General features: G+C 40.3%; 1 protein-coding gene across 1 annotated transcript in view; it reads right to left on the reverse strand.

The window, feature by feature from the left end:
- gan (gigaxonin) overlaps positions 1-17,193 on the reverse strand; it is a 34,806-nt gene that overhangs the window by 16,518 nt on the left and 1,095 nt on the right. The window contains exons 2-9 of the mRNA XM_006641168.3: positions 14,625-14,739; positions 13,354-13,704; positions 12,689-12,903; positions 9,942-10,063; positions 7,715-7,827; positions 6,300-6,449; positions 5,569-5,705; positions 2,912-3,046 (exon numbers count right to left, since the gene is read on the reverse strand). Of these exons, the coding sequence (XP_006641231.1) occupies positions 2,912-3,046; positions 5,569-5,705; positions 6,300-6,449; positions 7,715-7,827; positions 9,942-10,063; positions 12,689-12,903; positions 13,354-13,704; positions 14,625-14,739 (1,338 nt within the window). The remainder of the gene's footprint in view (positions 1-2,911; positions 3,047-5,568; positions 5,706-6,299; positions 6,450-7,714; positions 7,828-9,941; positions 10,064-12,688; positions 12,904-13,353; positions 13,705-14,624; positions 14,740-17,193) is intronic.

The following is a 17,193-nucleotide window of genomic DNA, read 5'->3' on the forward strand; positions in this document are numbered from 1 at the left end:
TTACTAATTCATCTAAGAATCTTACGCCAGTGGTTCCTGAATGATCTGAAGAGAATGCCTTCAATAACAGACAACCACAACCCTTTATCTTTATCTGAATAATCGCAATGATCAGCCTTGTTGGCTGTGAAAAGGGGAGGAGGATCATGTTGTTCAGTTTCGAGGCGTTGTTTACTTCTCATCGACGTGCTGCACAAAGAGGTCCTGGATTGGAGGGGGTGGGCAGCAAAGTACTTTTTGTGCATCCTGGCATGAAAGCTTTTTCTGCGTAAAGAAGAACTTCCTATTCTAGATTCTAAGTATGGTTTTAGCTTCCACGTTGGATATACTTTGACCATACCTCTCAGGATTCTAAATAACTTCAAATTCAAGTCTCCTTTAAGACAGTATGTTCTTTTAATCCATCTGCGTTTGACAGAGCTGAAATTAATTTGGCGGTTGTTTTGGTATTATCAGACTAAACTATAGGCTTGATGCTGATAATCACGCCCTAGGTCCATGTTCCTGCATGCACACGGACGTTCTTCCAAGAGCTTCCACAGACTTACAGCAGGTGGAGGGCAGCTGAGCCTGACACTCACTACTCAGCAAGAAAGGAACAGTACACAAGCACCTGGGACTCTCAATAAAAAGGCTGAAAGGAAAAACAAAACACTCGTACCTTGTACCTTCGAAAATAATAAGAAAAAGAATTTCACAAGATTTAAAAGCATGATGAATAAAGGCACTAAGAAATTCTTTAACATTCTACTGTAATGCTTATTGTGAATATTTATAAATGTGGTACATGGCACTAGAGATCCCATAAAAAAAGATAATGTTGGAACATTCTACCAATTAATTTTAGATTCTGTTACAAACACAGTTGTTCGTATATCTCGCCTGGTGCTATAAATTTAAAAACGTACTTAATACCAACAGTACATAAGCAGACTCTGGAGTTTAAATATTGCAAGTTAAAATAAGGAAATGAATGAGTAAATCCTTTGTTTTTCACAGCCGCAGCAATGTGTTAAATGTGCTTGCTGGAAATTACAGCCGACTTTAATATGACGATGCAATTCTGTTAAGATTGCAGCAATCTAAACACCACGTTGGCAGGATGTGTTGGTGCTGATATCAACCACTGTGAAACAGTGGGACGTGACAATACAATAACCTACAGCATTAGTAATTGTAAACAAGTAACTTTCAAACAGTAAAGACATATTCATTACAAAGTGTTGTAAACCAGTATATATACCTCAGGAATGGACAATACCTTTGTATCCATGAGAGTATGGCTAAAAAAAATCAGAAAATGAAACACTAGATAAAATACTAATTAATACAAATTGTCCAAAATTAAAGATCATTATTATGTCAGTGATGAAGTTTATATGTTTACTTATCACCTGAGTCATATCACAACAAACAGAATGCAGCGATGCTCAGGATGGGTTATTAAGCATAACAGAGATTTCCAGGGCAACACAAAACAGTGCTCTATGTAACCACGGTGGGCCATCTGCAAACGGGTACTGCATGCAAAGGGTTTTCAGGCCCACCTGAAACACAACGGTTCAGAAGTGTTCGACAGTGGTTGAGACAAACCGAGGAGAATCTGTTGAGGTCAAAGCTGGGTGGTCTTGCAGCAGGACTGGCAAGGCGTGTGCATGTTTCAGCGATTCCCAGCTCCCTTGCCAGAGCTGCGCAGCCCAGGTTTCTGGGAGAGAAACCCTTGGCGTCGGAGCACAGGCAGTAAAAAGTTGTAACGAGAGGGTCACGGATAATGGGGAGTTGGGAAGGGCACTGCTAGATGCTGCTGTGTGGGTGTTGAGTGGATGCAACCATGCTACTTTGGAGTTACTTGCCTGTCAACCTGTCTACCCTTTATGTGTGGGCAACTCTGCATCAGGAAAGAAGTACTCCCCACTCCCACAGTGCTTCCTTTTACCATATTTGCCAGGAGCTTGCACCCTTACACTGATCCTTAGTCCAAATTCAACAAAGCTTCTTTCTTGTGCTGAAAACTATTGTGTCGTACAGGCACGCGTATTTCGCCACTATGACTCATATTGCAGAAACCGCTATGATTGCTTGGAGTGTTCTTTCAATGGTACTAAGGAAAATAAAAACGGATGAATCTTGCCACGTCGTGCTTGTTTTGGGAAGTCTCATTAACTAAGAGGTTCTTAAAAAAGAATTTTAGGAATGAAGCATAAATTGTCATGCAAACATTATTTCCTAAAAGCCTAGACTTTACTAAAAGGCCCCTACATTTTTTCCTTATATTTACAGCATAGAAAATTCTACCTGTTTGAAAGGTCATTACATCAATAAGATTAGACAAAATCTTAGGCACCAAGCCCATCAGTGTCAATTTCAGTCTTATTTTATCTGAGTTTTCTCTATAAGAGCAGAACGTTGCTGGTTTGGTTACTGCTGACACATCTATTGCTGTTGGTGACTAGTGTCAACAAAATTATGAAATACTATATTAACTGGTAAGGGGAAATAAAAAGCATGAAACATTTATAACACATAACCAGTGGCTTTGAATATGCAGATGATAGATGTAACAAAGTAAATCTGTAGGCAATTTAGACCAATTATCTTTGTGAAGCCAATGTTATGATACATTTTTTACAGTGCTGTGCTGCTCATTGCTTTATGATGCACGGTACACTTAGTAAATCAAAAATGTGAAAATAACTGTGCACAAATTCCCATTCATTTTCTGCCGCAAACACTTAAAGTCATATTAACTAACCAGTCTTTAGAACAAAGGTAAACCAATAGCTCACAACTGATGCATTTTCCACATACTGAGTTTTGCTCAAAACTGGGAAAGTTACTTCTGCTGTTTACCAAATGGCTAAGGAGGGTCGCATTCTTAAGACAAGTCTGAGATATTGACGCGTTCCATTACCTCTTGAACTCATCGTGGTAGAATTCAGATTTACAGGTCAGCATCTCGCTGGTCTGGGGGTCGTCTGTCTCTCGGCTCCTCACCCCACCGAACACATACAGCTCCTGTCCAACACCACAGGCCACTGCTCCAAACCTGGTGAGAGAAAGAACACTCCTGAGGCCAGCTGTTCTAACAAACGGTAACTAAATCCTTTTGAAAGTCTTGGAGGGTCTAGTGTCCACAGTTTTCCACTCAAGTGCTTGAAAACCCGGATGACCTCGTTTTCTCCTATTAGGACACAATACCACATATAAAGAGACCTCTATAATCTTCTGCATTGTGACCATCAAGGACTGAGGTACTGCATGCATTTTAAAACTGTGAGCATTCTTGATATCATCAGGAAATTTCACATAGTTCCTGAGAAACAACAATGATATAGGTAGACTCATACTTTCTTTAAAAATCTAGTTAAATTTCTTTTTGCCACTGGAGGGGGTGATGATCACAACTGTCTACTCAGAGGTAAACAAAATATCTGGACAAAACTGGCACAAGCAGAAAGGACACCCCTCAAGTGCAACACCGCTAATCAAGAAAGCCAGAGCACTATGTTTACAAAGTGGGAAACCAGCTCTTTATGACACAGAAGTTTGCTTTTAGTCATTTCAGTAGAATATTCATTTTTAATTAGATTTCAAAGGAGCACTGTTTAATAAATTTGAAATGGCTAATTTGTTTCAATTATACAGTTTCCCAAATTAGAATTGGCCATTCTTTTAAGACCTGGCTGTCGGGCAATGACTCCCAGTCTCACTTGAGAGAAAACAGAACACACCGACCAGCTCCTGCGACACGCCCACTGGAAGAGCTATTCATCAATGGACATGTTGTAGACTTCTTATAGCCCCAGGAGGGGAGGCTAATTGCTCACTGACGTCACCATAGGCCCGCAGGCACCTGGCCAGTCACAGGAGTCTTTTTGCTGGAATGCCAAGAGAGCCCTGGCCCATTAATCCCAGTCCTACCCCAATTCTGCCAATTGTTCACACAGCATTTGCAGAGGCCTAAAATATCAAGAATTTCTACTGCATAACATGTTGTGTCTCAGAGAGTAGCGCAAACAGCTTGATCTCTATGTGGCATGTATCCCACAGGGTACTAAAATATTCACATGTCGTATCCATCTGATCCCCTGCGGAGTTATAACATTCAAATGAGGTTGTTATCTATGGTAATGGCTCGTGAGATAGATCTGCACATTCCACCGGTTGCACTGGTTCTCAGCAAAATGGACAACTGGGATTATCAAAGGAAGATGAAAGCCTCATGCTCCTTAGGACAGCCACTCATGGTCCAGCCACTGAAAGCCTATTCATCCAACTAGGAGGAGTTATTATCAAAACCTTTTGCAGCCTTTTTCATTAGCACAATTAGCAGGCCTCACAGTAAGCCCAGACCATATGGTGAGAACACTGCTGTGGGTTGCTACTTGGAAAACTGTAGTTTTTGGCACACTGCCTGGCAGAGGTAACATGAGTTCTCTTTACAAAGAAAGACAGATATTTAAACAAACAAGTTCACACCCGTTGTTAACTGTTTTCAAAGGCAAGCATATCTTTTAAATGTGCTCCATTTAGCACAGACTGAGGGAGATACTGGATAGAGAAATGTCTTACCCCCCCCCCCCCACCTTGAGTCAATTACAAAAATCCTCTTTTTATCAATGAAACGGGAGTGTGTGACACAAAGTTAAGTGGCTCCTTGTGTGTTAGTAAAACTTTTGCTTTTATATTTGCTTAAAAAAAAAAATTTTGCATTCACTACAAGCAATGTGTATGTGGCAGAAACACAATTCTAAAACAAACTAGGGAAAAAGAAATCTCCTGAACCACCACGTGAGACTTTAAAAAGCACATCAGAACAGTTCCTATATGTCTGCCTGTCCAGACGAGGGTCTGCATTAAATATCTAGGGAGATTAAAACTTCTTCTTTAAGTGAATTCAGTTACCAATCATTCTGGTAAATTGATTTTTGGCTTTAAAGGAGTGTCACACACAGACATGTCAAGGGAAATGAACCTCTTTAGTCCTGAACAGAACTGAAATCCTGAAAGGCTGCTGACAAAGTCAACCCAGAGGATTACATCAAGACAAGCTGTGAAACAAGGGCACAAGAACACACACAGAAAGAGAGAGGATGGTCGTTTATGACTGCAAACAGGAAGCAATTCTGGAACAAGCCACGAATCCATGTTGTTGAAGCACATTTCCTGGAAACCAACAAAAACCAGCTGAGTGAGATCCGCATAACAGTAAGCTACAGACAAATCAGAATTGAGGGCCGAAAAGTCTCCACTGGCTTGAAGCCCATGTTTTATGTAATTTAGAACCAGTAAATACTGTTATGTAAAAAATATATTATAATGCTCCTCCTGTCTTGTAGATCCCATGGACTACAAAAGCTGATGTTGTTTTGTGCAGTCTGATGAATTGGATGTACGCAGCTCTGAGCTGGCCAGTCTAAGGAAAATAACCTGCTGTTTAACAAGGGAAATGTGCAAAGTAAATAAGAGCAATGTCAGAGCGGATGTTTATTTTAAAGTAATAACAAATATCTCTGTGGACAAATATGGAAGAGATCTGGAACTGTGATGCAACGTTTTACTCAGTACCTTCTTTCCTTGAGAGGGCAGATTGCTGTCCATTGCTGTGTCTTCGGGTCATAACACTCCACTGACTCATAGAGTTTCCCATAAGAGCCTCCACCCATTGCATAGATCTTCTTGTTCATAGTTGCATAGCATCCAATCTGTAGAAAGCATAGGGTCAGAGTGGGGAGTAATTTTCATCTGAGGAAATGGAAGAAGTGCTTTTATTATGAGAAATGCCTTTATTATGTGGCACTGCTAAATTTCATAATGTATTCCAATTCTAGTTCTGTAACTATTAAAATATGCTAAAGCAAGGTTGGTATAACAGTCTCTGTGAAAACAAACAAGGTTTCTCAGGCTGCTTTGAAGGTACAATCTCACAGAAGAGAACTTCTTTGTAAGAATAAATAAATCTGGAAAACATAATAAAGCACTATACAATATACTGATATGTATATAAGATATGTCACACAGAAATCATACGGAGTTGACAGCAATATTTAGAAATTAAAACACAAACTATTAGGTATTAAATGTAAAGAAGTAAAAAACACATGAATCCCAAATTAACAAAAATTATGAAGAACAGTATGAGCCACTGTTTTCTAAGTTACTGAACACACCCCAGTACCAGAACTATATTTTCAAATTAATGAAAAAGCATGAGAGCTTTAACTTTCACGGCTAAAATGTGACCACCACTGAAAAAGGTTGCACCTTTTCAACCCCGGATCTACAGTATGGTCACTCACCTTCCTGACCATGGTCATGCTGGATTGAGTCTTCCAGGTCTTGACATGCATGTCATACACTTCCATGGAGAGCAACTCTTTCTCCCCATCCTCGCCACCAAGGACATGGATCAGGCCATCAATCTCTACTATTCCAAAGTTGTGCCTGGGCTGAATCAAGAATCACAAAAGGGCAAGGGTACAAGATGCAAGCACACTAACAGCACACCTGTTTAAACCTGAAAAGCACACTGTGAAAAAAGGTGTTTAATAAAGAGGTTCTCTGCCATCAATACTTTAAAGTTTAAATGCATTCATCCATTTTCTAACCACTTTATCCTAAACAGGGCTGCAGGGCAGCCAGAGCCTAACCTGGCAAGCAACAGACACCAGTCCATTGCAGGGTACACACAGACACACATTCACACCTGGGCATCGGGTTCTGTACTGATAGAAGGAGAGACACCACCCTCACCAACACCACCACATGCCTGCAAGAGCCCTGGAGGAACTGTGCGCCACTACTTGGGGAATCCTGGCTAGTGACAAGAACCAGGCTTAAACCCAGGATGCCTGGATCATAGGCATACCCTGATCACAACGTAAGCCCCCGTTGATTGAACTCGCTCATTTTCCTTTATAGAAAAATACATGGCTTATCCACCATATTTGCATTTACTTCATTAGAATATCTTCTTGTGCAACTTTTATTTTCCTAGAATTCCAACCAATCTGTATTAAAAATCACATAAAATAGTGATGAACGTTTAATCCACTAGGGAAACATATCTATAAAATAACATTATGAACTGCTTCTTGATACCGCTGGAATAATAATTCCTGTACTGCTCCTTAGTTGCCGTGTAGTCCTCTAGGATGGGATAGTCCTAAATTAGAGGATAGACGGTAGATATCACTTATCTTTTACTCCTGTGACTAATCTCTAACTCATATAACATCACTTAACTAGAAATGCAGTTGCAGGTTTAATCTCATCTCTGAGCATGCATCTTTTGAAGGACTCATTACAATGGTACTAGACAAGATCAAATAATTTCATTACTTGGAATCCAATTTTACTTGACAGTAATCAGAAGAACATCAATGCCTTAGATAATAAACTAATTAGAAAACAAAATACAGCACAAATCCTACAGTAAATTGTCCCAAAACACAGTATTGTTCATGCACTTATTGACTTAAGAGTACTGGTTGGTAACAGACAAAATAATTAAATTCAGACATGGTCAAGTTAATGTAATAACCATCAGGAAGAATAATGAGAGTATCAATTTCATCATTTAAAAATCAAATCTCCCTTGATTTTAGCTCTCTTCTTGCTCCTTAAAGCTAGATCTTACTTTATAAAAAAGGTGACGGGAATAATGTCACAGAGAAAAGATACTTAAATTTCCTTTAATAACTACAGCACTAACCTCATTCATGGGGGGAATGGGGCTCCAGCTGTTGCTGTCAGGATCGTACCTTTCGCCTGAGCTCAGGGAAGCTTTGTTTTTATCCTGCCCTCCTACCACGAACAGGAATCCCTCTAAATGGACAGGGCACAGAAAAGTTGTTTCTACTGGACTGGACTGGACTGAACAGTCCTAGTAACCAGAAACAAGGTGCTAGCAGCAAATCGGACTGATGAATTCCCCATGTCTTTTTTCTTCATTTAGATTCATTTTTTCTTAATTTAGATGTATTTATTCCTCATATTATATTCCACTATGAGAAACAGATCATCCCTGGTCAGGGACATGACAATCTAGAGCCCATCCTGAAAGCACAGGGAGCAAGACAGGACTACATCCTGGACAGGAGACCTGTCCACTGAAGGGCAGGCAGCACATACATGCAGTAACGAACACAAAGACAATTTAAGCCAGCGGTCTAAATCAAGGTCCTGGAGAGCTCCAGTCCAGTTTCTCATATAAATCACCTTAAATCAGAGCATCTGAAACAGTACTCCTGGAGTAGTGCCCCAGTTACTCTTGTGGGTCGCTCATCATGCTGTGCTGCAAGATTCACACGGCCTTACCAGAATGATGGCGCCTGGAGAAGCAGCACATTTCTCACTGACGTTACTATTAGCCTGTTGATATACAATTAAGTCACAGGAGCCGCAGTTTCACTGAAAGCTATGAAGACCACAGCCTACATATTCCAAAGGACCCAGCAGGACTCGGCCATTTGTTTGCCACTGTTTGGGGTGCTGCATGCTCCAAAGCCACTGACATGATCCATGCCTGAACTGACAGTAACTAGGCCAAAGGAAAGCTAACGTTTTTTAAATGTATCTATCTATCTGGGATCAGCTTATCTGGAAAAAACTCACTTAAGTAAATGAAAAACTGTTTTAAGGGAATTTCAACGCCTAATCTGACCACAAAAAGCTTATTTTAGAGTTTTGTTAAAGCTGGCAAGATTCACATGGAGTTTTTTAAAAAAATAACTGTTTCACACTGCCACTGTGTGGTCAGTCCAAAAAGTGCAAGAGACACCCCTACATAACAATTTGTGGACAATGCTCCTTGAGCATTAATGTCTGTCACACAAACAGAGCATCAAACTGTATTTACCTGCAGTGAAAATATATGGTTCACTTATGTATTTTGGAATGACTTGACCTTAAACTCAACTACTGCACTCTTTCTATTGGAGAAACTAAAAACTGTCTTCCTGTCCTTTCCACAAAGACATTAGTCACAGAGACGACACCACACATTTGCATTTTAATGAAAGAAATTGTTTAACCTACACTTCCCCGTTATGGTTAATAGATAAAAGCAATTAGAAAATAAAGAATCCAAGTACTACCAGCTGACCTGATTTATGCTGAAATGCCAAAGGCGGATCTTATGGAAGCTTTTGTCACCACGTACAGTACAATGCATTCAAAAGCTTATCGCATCAAAGACTAAAGAACATAAAATGGCTAGACAGTCTGTATGTAATAGAACAGAAACCAGAGAAGGCCATACTACATACTGGGAAGCCTTTCCAGTATAGATCACAGCTATCTTGCTTAAAAATAGTGGGAACAAAATGAGAAGCATAACTTCTGATTTATATGAAACTATTAACATTTTCTACACTACACTTTTACTGCAATCACTGCTCTTACAGCCAGTTATGCTTTAGATTTTATTTTAAAGTAGCAATTTATGTTTGCAAGTTAATCCAAATCTGTACCAATAAATATATCCACTCTGCTGATATTTAAACATGTTGTTCAGCTACTTCCTGCCTAACACTGCTCAGTATTTTATATAGTACATCTACTCTCCATTTTGTTCTTCCACAGTTGCTTTTTATTAAGACTAACTGTGTCCCAAGTGACAGAGTGCAACTGAGCAGTCAGCTGGGTGTTGATCTGCTAGGGTCCCGCCTTCTCTGAAACAACTCCTGTGATTGGCTGGACACCTGCAAGCTTCCAGTGATGTCACTGAAAGACACCCTGCCCCTCCAATTATTACTAACCCTCCTTCAGGCACTGAGAAACTTGCAGGCTGTCAAACGATACATTTTGACATATGGACAGGCTTGGGAAAGATGACTGGTCTTTCCACTCTTCTTGTAGAGTTTAGGGACTGTTGTCAAAACGCAAAATATTAAGCTGTTAGTGATGATAAAAAGGAATTGAGCAATCTATTTGCATACCTGCTGCTACCACCCCATGGCCGTATCGTGCAGTGCTCATTGGTTCAAGGTCGATCCAGAGCTGGCGGTTTGGGTCATAAAGTGGACACATGCAGCGCATGACTGCAGAGGGCTTACGAGTCCTGCAATAAAAGAGAAAAAGTTTCAAATGTGACCAGGAAGTTTATCCTATTTCAAATTCTATATGCTGCAAACAAATCTTAAAGCAGAGCCTTCAAAAACTGATTGCACATTAATTTTCTACGATGTGCATAGCAGAGTCATGTAACATGCCTATGGGCAATATACATTATTTTAACTGCAGCAACTAATGAGTCAAACATTACAATTATATTTCTAGAATTATTTTGAGACATGTTCAAGCATGAGCATATAGACTCACAGTGCATCAAACTGACCTACTCTATTGCAGTATTTACAAGAAATAGGAAACTAAGTACTAAAAACAGTACTAAATACTTTTGTTTTCCTTCCTCCTTTGTGAAATGTGTTTAAGAAAAGGTTAAGATGGATTCCATGAGTAAGCAATGATAGCCATTTCCCTAGGTTTCATCATTACCTCATTCTTTTGCAAGAGCTGTCCCATTACCTCATTCTTTTGCAAAAGCTGTCCCATTACCTCATTCTTTTGCAAAAGCTGTTCTCATTAATTCATTCTTTTGCAAGAGCAATTAATTAACAAAGCAGTAGGCATCCTTTTTACTAGCAGAGAGGGAAAATTCATGGAGGGACTGGTCAGAGCTTCATGTCTGAGTACTGTATAAGGAAACACCATCCCATAGAGCATCTGAGATTCTCTCACCCTGTCAAATCTGACAAGGTTTTTAAAATGTGGAATTAATCCAAAATTTGTATAAGTGAAATAAATGTCCTGCAAGCTGAAACTGAGCTAAGTTTATAATGATTTTAATTTGTAGGTATTTTTCAGGATCCCATATCGAACTGCTAACCCCAGGAATACTTTGCTTCACCCAGATGCCTTCCTGGATCAATCAGTGTCTCAGAATGGTTCACTGTGAGATACAGAGACAAATCAGTTCTCACTGATTTCTTTATTCTCTCTAATAGGACAACTAAGTGCACACTGCTGCCTGCTGCGAGTCTCACGCCAAACCCGGTCACTTAGCATGCAGGAACAAGTATCTAAAGCCTATTTCCATATTTAAGACAAATATAAATTACAACTGTATACAGCAGCTTTAATAACATAAGAACTTTGTATGTCTCATTCATTTTCCTAAATTGCTTTAATGTAAATTATAGGAAAATTGGCTGCTGTGGAAGAAATAAAAATACATTCAATGACCATTATAAAATGACAAAGTGAACTTTAAATGCTATCTGATCTATTGGAACTAGATCAAATGTTTTTTGTTTTTTATACACAATATGAGAGTACTTAATATTATTCCTTACACAGCACATTACTGGTAAGCTTTATTTTGCTATGTTTTTTCTTCACGCCATCTTGGGCTGTGTAGTGATTTTAAAGCAATTGTGACATTGTTACAGTATGCAGTCCCATTCAAATAAAGCATTACGATTATTTTGATAAACACTAAAAAACTTTTGAGATGTTTGTACATTAATGGAACACTTCTTTTACAGCTCAGGAAAAGGCAATTCCATTGCACAACCACAGCGCTCGTCTTTACTTTGATATACTGATATAATGTTGATATACCTCATAATTTTTATGACTCACCCCTCTGCTTTGGATAGGCAAATATCTTTATGACTCAGCTCGACGGCAACCACGCCTCTACCCCCACAGGGAGAGGTGCAGCCTGCCCACCCATCGAGCTACTCCTTTTTCTGATATGTTAAAAGCTCTGCAGCAACACTCAGCACAATCACCTCTGACCAGAGGGGAGGTGTGTACCACACTGAGGTCACTGCAAGTCTACAGGCATGTGGGAAGTTGCAGGCAATGCTGTTTCACAGAACATAAAGACAGCCCTGGTTTACTAATCCCTATCCTACACCCTATAGGTGACGCAGTTGTGTACAGCCCCTTGAGGAATCTCCATCAGAGTTGTTTTGTGACCCCATCCAAAGTCTGAGGCGTCTGCGTCATAGACCTCAATCTGAGGTTCGGCCCTTTACAAGTTCAGCCCACCGGGAGGCATGTGCATGGATTTTTTCCCATCCCAAAGAGTAACTTTTTGCGGGAGCCCATCAGCCACAAGTACCAGTACTTTGTCAGGCTGTGGTTCTCCAACATGACGAGGCACCTGGTCCAGTAGACAAACACTGGGCCCAGAGCAGAAAGGTGAGCGGAGACCTACACCCATGCCGTCAAGTGGGAAGCTAGGGAGCTGGAGGAGAGGACCCTTGCGGACCTTAGAGGGAGGATGAAGCGCAACGTCTCCAAATGGGGCTTCTCCACAGCGAGGGAGCGCTGGGAGGGTCTCTGGGCCCTGTACAGGGACTAAAATGGAAATCCCTGTTCCCTGGGCTCCTACTCTGCAGTCTCAGAGCCGGGACAGGGAAATGGCATGGACAAAAGCATGAGGTGGGCCTTGGAGGGACTGATAATGGACAATTACCTATTTTAGAAAATTTTGTTTATTTGTTGTAAGTTTAACCATTTGTTAGAATGTGTATCTACTGTGAAATACATTCTGAGAAATAAAGTTTATTTTGATAAAAAAGAGCAACTTATTATAAATTATAAAATGCCTTTAACTGTTTCTGAGCTCAGCAATTCAGAAGAACTTAATAGTCCCCCCCCTCCCCCGACTTACGCCCGGTCCTCTCCGCCCAGCGTAATGATGCACTCGGAGTATCCGCGGGGCTTGAAGGTGGCCAGGAGTGCCTCTCCATGATGTGGGCTCAGGGGAATATTGTTACACTCCCGGATGATATCCCTCACCAGTGGATCGCTCAGCATCTGCTCCCGGACATAGTTGGGGTCCAAGCCATTCACCCAGACCTCAGACATCACATCCTTCATGTACACCTGTACAACAGCGAGATGGCAGGACAGAAATCAGAGGATTATTCGATCTGCAGGAAAACAGGCCAGACTCCCTTTCTGTTGCAGACTGCAGTTCCATTTCAGTTTTTTCCAGCTGCAAGATCTCATCCAGACTTGAAGCTTCAAGCCTGGCATCTTTTGGCAATTCAATTTGTAAGCTCTAATGAACAGAGACAAATCTGAAGGTAGGAGAGAGGTGGCTCAAACTAGCAACATCACTCTGTGCCTGTACGGCGGTCAACATCTACAGAAGCACAAAACATACCGAGAACTCACATCTCTCCTTTTATATCTATATAGACCAACTAACAGGGGATGGAAGAGAAAAAAAAACAAGAAGAAGATTAAAAAATGAGTGGTACTTTAATGTTGACTGTTTTTTTTTTTTACCTACAAAAACCTTATCGCTGATTTCATGACTCCCAACCTTACCTTCCTGGCTTCCAGGTCATGGGCTATCCATTTGACCACAGCTTCAAAGATGTACTTCTCATTGCCCACATTCAGCTTCTCTAGGGAGATGATCTCTTTCAGCCGCTCGGGAGACAGCTCGCGGAACTCCTCAGTGCTGCTGACATCGCGGAAGTGGGTCTCCAGGAACTCGGTGGCCACGTAATGCACGTGGTGCAGGCAGTAGTGCAGGGCGAACTGGCGGATCCCGATGCAGTTCTCCGCCGCGATGCAGCCCTCCAGGAACTCGCAGCACAGGGCCTTGAGGTCGGTGAGCAGCAGCAGGTCTGCGGCCTGCACCATGTCCTGTATGGTTTCCTCGCCCAGCCGGATCTGCATGGAAGGGATGCGATGAGCTCCGGAGGAAAACACCGGAAAAGGGGGATGGGCACAAAACTGAGGAGACTCAAAGAGGGCACTGCTGCCCTGGACGGAGTTCGAAGAAAAACTGGTTTAAAAGGCAAGTCATGTCCACGACAGGTTTGGGTTTAAAGCGCATCAAGGTTCCAAGGACACAAAGAAAAACTAAACAGGTAGTGCCTTATGGACTGAGAACAGGAAGCACTTCTCTACACAAAGAGTAATGGGTGTCTGGAATACATTACCCAGGATGTTTGCTGAAATTCTCAGAAACCTTTCAAATAACTTAATGAGATCCCCAGTTCTGAATGACACATTCCACTGAATGACAGCTCACTCTACCAGTTATTACATTAAAATGTAATGGCTACAGATGCTCAGATGTTGCTGACTTAATGTAAAAACACCTCTTAAGAAACATTTAAGAGCTATCCTTGTGGCTATCCAGCCACATAAGCACTTCACAGGATGTACAAAGGATGCAAAAGTATTATAAAACTAAAAAAAACGAACCTGCTAAACACTTAACTTCAAGATATTGAGAATTTGCCAGCGATGCTCAGTGGTTATTAAATGACATAGAAGACTGCACCTTGATGCTCGTTAAAATTTTCTTTTAAATACATTAGAGACTTTTAACAAAGCTTTGTGGGGATAACAAAGCACATTTAATGCACTTACAATAAATGTGTACTGTAATGTTTCTAAAGCCTGCACTGTATTCAGTATTAATAATTAACACAAAAGACAAGCCACACCAGCAGGACTAATGAGGAATATTGTTTTTGAAACATTTATGCACAAACTCCGAATTGTACAAGTAAATGACTACGGAGCTTTCCAAACTATTATCAAGCAATTCAGACCTCAGGGCCCAATACAAATAACCTCACCTCTCCAGTGAAGATGTAGTCCAGAATCTCATTCATCACGGAGACCAAAATCCCATGGAGTTCAATCTTACAAATGGAACCATCTTCTTTCGGTGGGTTGTAGTTTAGTCTTGTCCTGTAAGGCCACAAATAGAAAATGTGCATTGTACAAGACTGAAATCACTAACTCAAATTTAAAACAAATTCAACAGATGGAACTAGTATAATCTAAAAAACCCTCTGCTCATTTGGAAGCAAACTCTCATAGAGACATACGTACTGCAGTTCCTGGACGGCTGCATTGCATTTTTATAAACTTTATGCTGACATGAACATCTGGAAACACTTTATTTTATTAGCCCACTAAAAATATCAAGTTGTTTTGTGGTAATGACAAACTTAACGCCTGAGTAAAAAGAGACTGGTAAACAAATAGGTGCTCCTGCACACACGGCCACTTCTATACAAAAATGTCTTCTTAAAAAAAATCACATTTTTTTCTCCCACCCTCTCTCGTGGCATATGAAGAAATACAAAGCATGGGCTTTAGATATTACCACACATTTAACAATGCACCACGTTTAAATTGAAATTGCAATTAAAATGTATATCTGTTGAAATAATGTAACTGACTGTCTTGATAATTTTAACAATTATATTAATACGTTTTGCACATCTCCTTCCTGTTACACAAATTACATTTACTGTACATGCACTGCAGCTGTGAGGTATAAAATCAAATGTCCTCAGAATATACTTTCTGCAGCTGTATGACAACTAGTGTCTTGATATAAAGAACTGCAGAGCATCATTCAGCTGAGTAGGCAAGCACATCAAAACATTGATTTAAGCTCAATGAATCTTAATGAAGCTAATTGTCTGTTCCATCGCCTACTCGTGGCCCTGAAAAAGAGTCTAAATGTAGTCTGAGAGTGATTAAAAAGAATTTATGTTACAAGGCATTTCAAATCTATAAATTTGAAACTTCAGCACCTTTTTGATTAAACAAGAATCATGATTTGCCATATTTTTTTAATTAATGTTTTATTAGCATACTACTACTACTATTATTATTATTTTGAGTAATACCTGGATGAGCTCTTTGGGTCAATTAACTACTAACTTTCAAAACAGACTTAAAGGGCTGAATGGTCTCCTCTCATTTGTAACCTTTTTGAGTTTCCTCTGTCGTTCTGCAGATAATGTCAAATGTATTAAATACTATTTTTAGAGCCTACGGCTCTGGTTGCAGAGAACATGCTGGGAAATGCCGACTCCACTGTTTTCTTTCTACTTCTTCCCATCACTGACAATGACATAATCTTCAGAAATCTAGATGCCTGCTCCCCTCCAAATGTGCTGTTTATACATTATGTCACCCAGTTTCCGGTCTGCTGTAATATACCACAAAGCCGAGATTTCTAAAATGGCCCTTTACCTTTTGTTAAAAGAGATACAATCGTTAGAAAGGGGATTTCTGTTAACTGTTGCACCTCAGAGCACTGGATACGAAGGGGGGTGTTGTGGAGCCCCTAGGGATACAGCATTGATCAGGTGTGTGTAGAATGCAATATTCTGGTCTACACAGTACTAATAAAACCAGTATGAAAAGATACTAAAGATCTCTTTACAGCAGATCTTTCTTTAGCTTTAAAATTAGACTTCTTTTTTGGTGGCAAAAAAGTATGTTACCAATTCCATGCACTGTGGCACCTCAAACTGCTTCAATTAAAGTGTAGCATGGTTTTCCTAAATGTGAAGCACTTCACAGTTACTGGTGAGGTAATTTCCGGGTGCACTACTTCAGGGGGAAAAAAATCAGATCTGCATCATGGTTTAGCTTTACAAATACAAAACAGCATTCCTTCTGGGGAATCTGGCAGTATCCTGAGAACATGATTAACGCTGACCTTGTATCAGTCTGAGTCATCTAATTGGGGATAAATGTAATTTGCACTCTGGTGATGTGGGCTGTTTGTCCACTGCAAATCTTTGCATGTTAGTCATTATTTGTTTCCTCTGATAGATCAGATATTGGATACTAATAAAAGCCTTTTTTCTGGGCTCTCTACTTTTGAACCACTGATTTCACTTGAATTACAAATACTCTGAGATTGTTCTCCGTTCGTTTCTCCGAAATTAACAGATTACACGTTTAATTATATTATTCAGTCTGATGTTCTATCATTAGTGCCTTAACGTTCTCGTTTACCGAGACCGATGATAAATTCAAAGCAATAGTGTGGATATTTTACAGCAACAGAGAAAAAAAAAAGCCACACCCAAAAAACAGCCCCTCCCTGCGAGAGGCTGGTTAAACGTCTTACGGCTAAAGAGGAGCCGATAGCTACTTGTTTAAGCGTCTAAAGCCATAAGCTTTGCTCAGCACCCAAACCCCTCGTGTAAACTATACATTCCAAAACTGTGCCAGCTTGAGCTAGCTGGAATTTCAGTAAATCGTGCTGGCAGCTGTTTTTTTCTGTCAGAAATCAAAACAAGGCATGAGACCAGCCAGGTCAAATTCTAAGCAGTATATGGTCTTAAAATGCAAGAAGCACAATCCTCCTTAAAACAATTCAACCACGTGAAA

The sequence above is a fragment of the Lepisosteus oculatus genome, chromosome 20 (assembly GCF_040954835.1).
Source record: "Lepisosteus oculatus isolate fLepOcu1 chromosome 20, fLepOcu1.hap2, whole genome shotgun sequence".
NCBI lineage: Eukaryota > Metazoa > Chordata > Actinopteri > Semionotiformes > Lepisosteidae > Lepisosteus > Lepisosteus oculatus.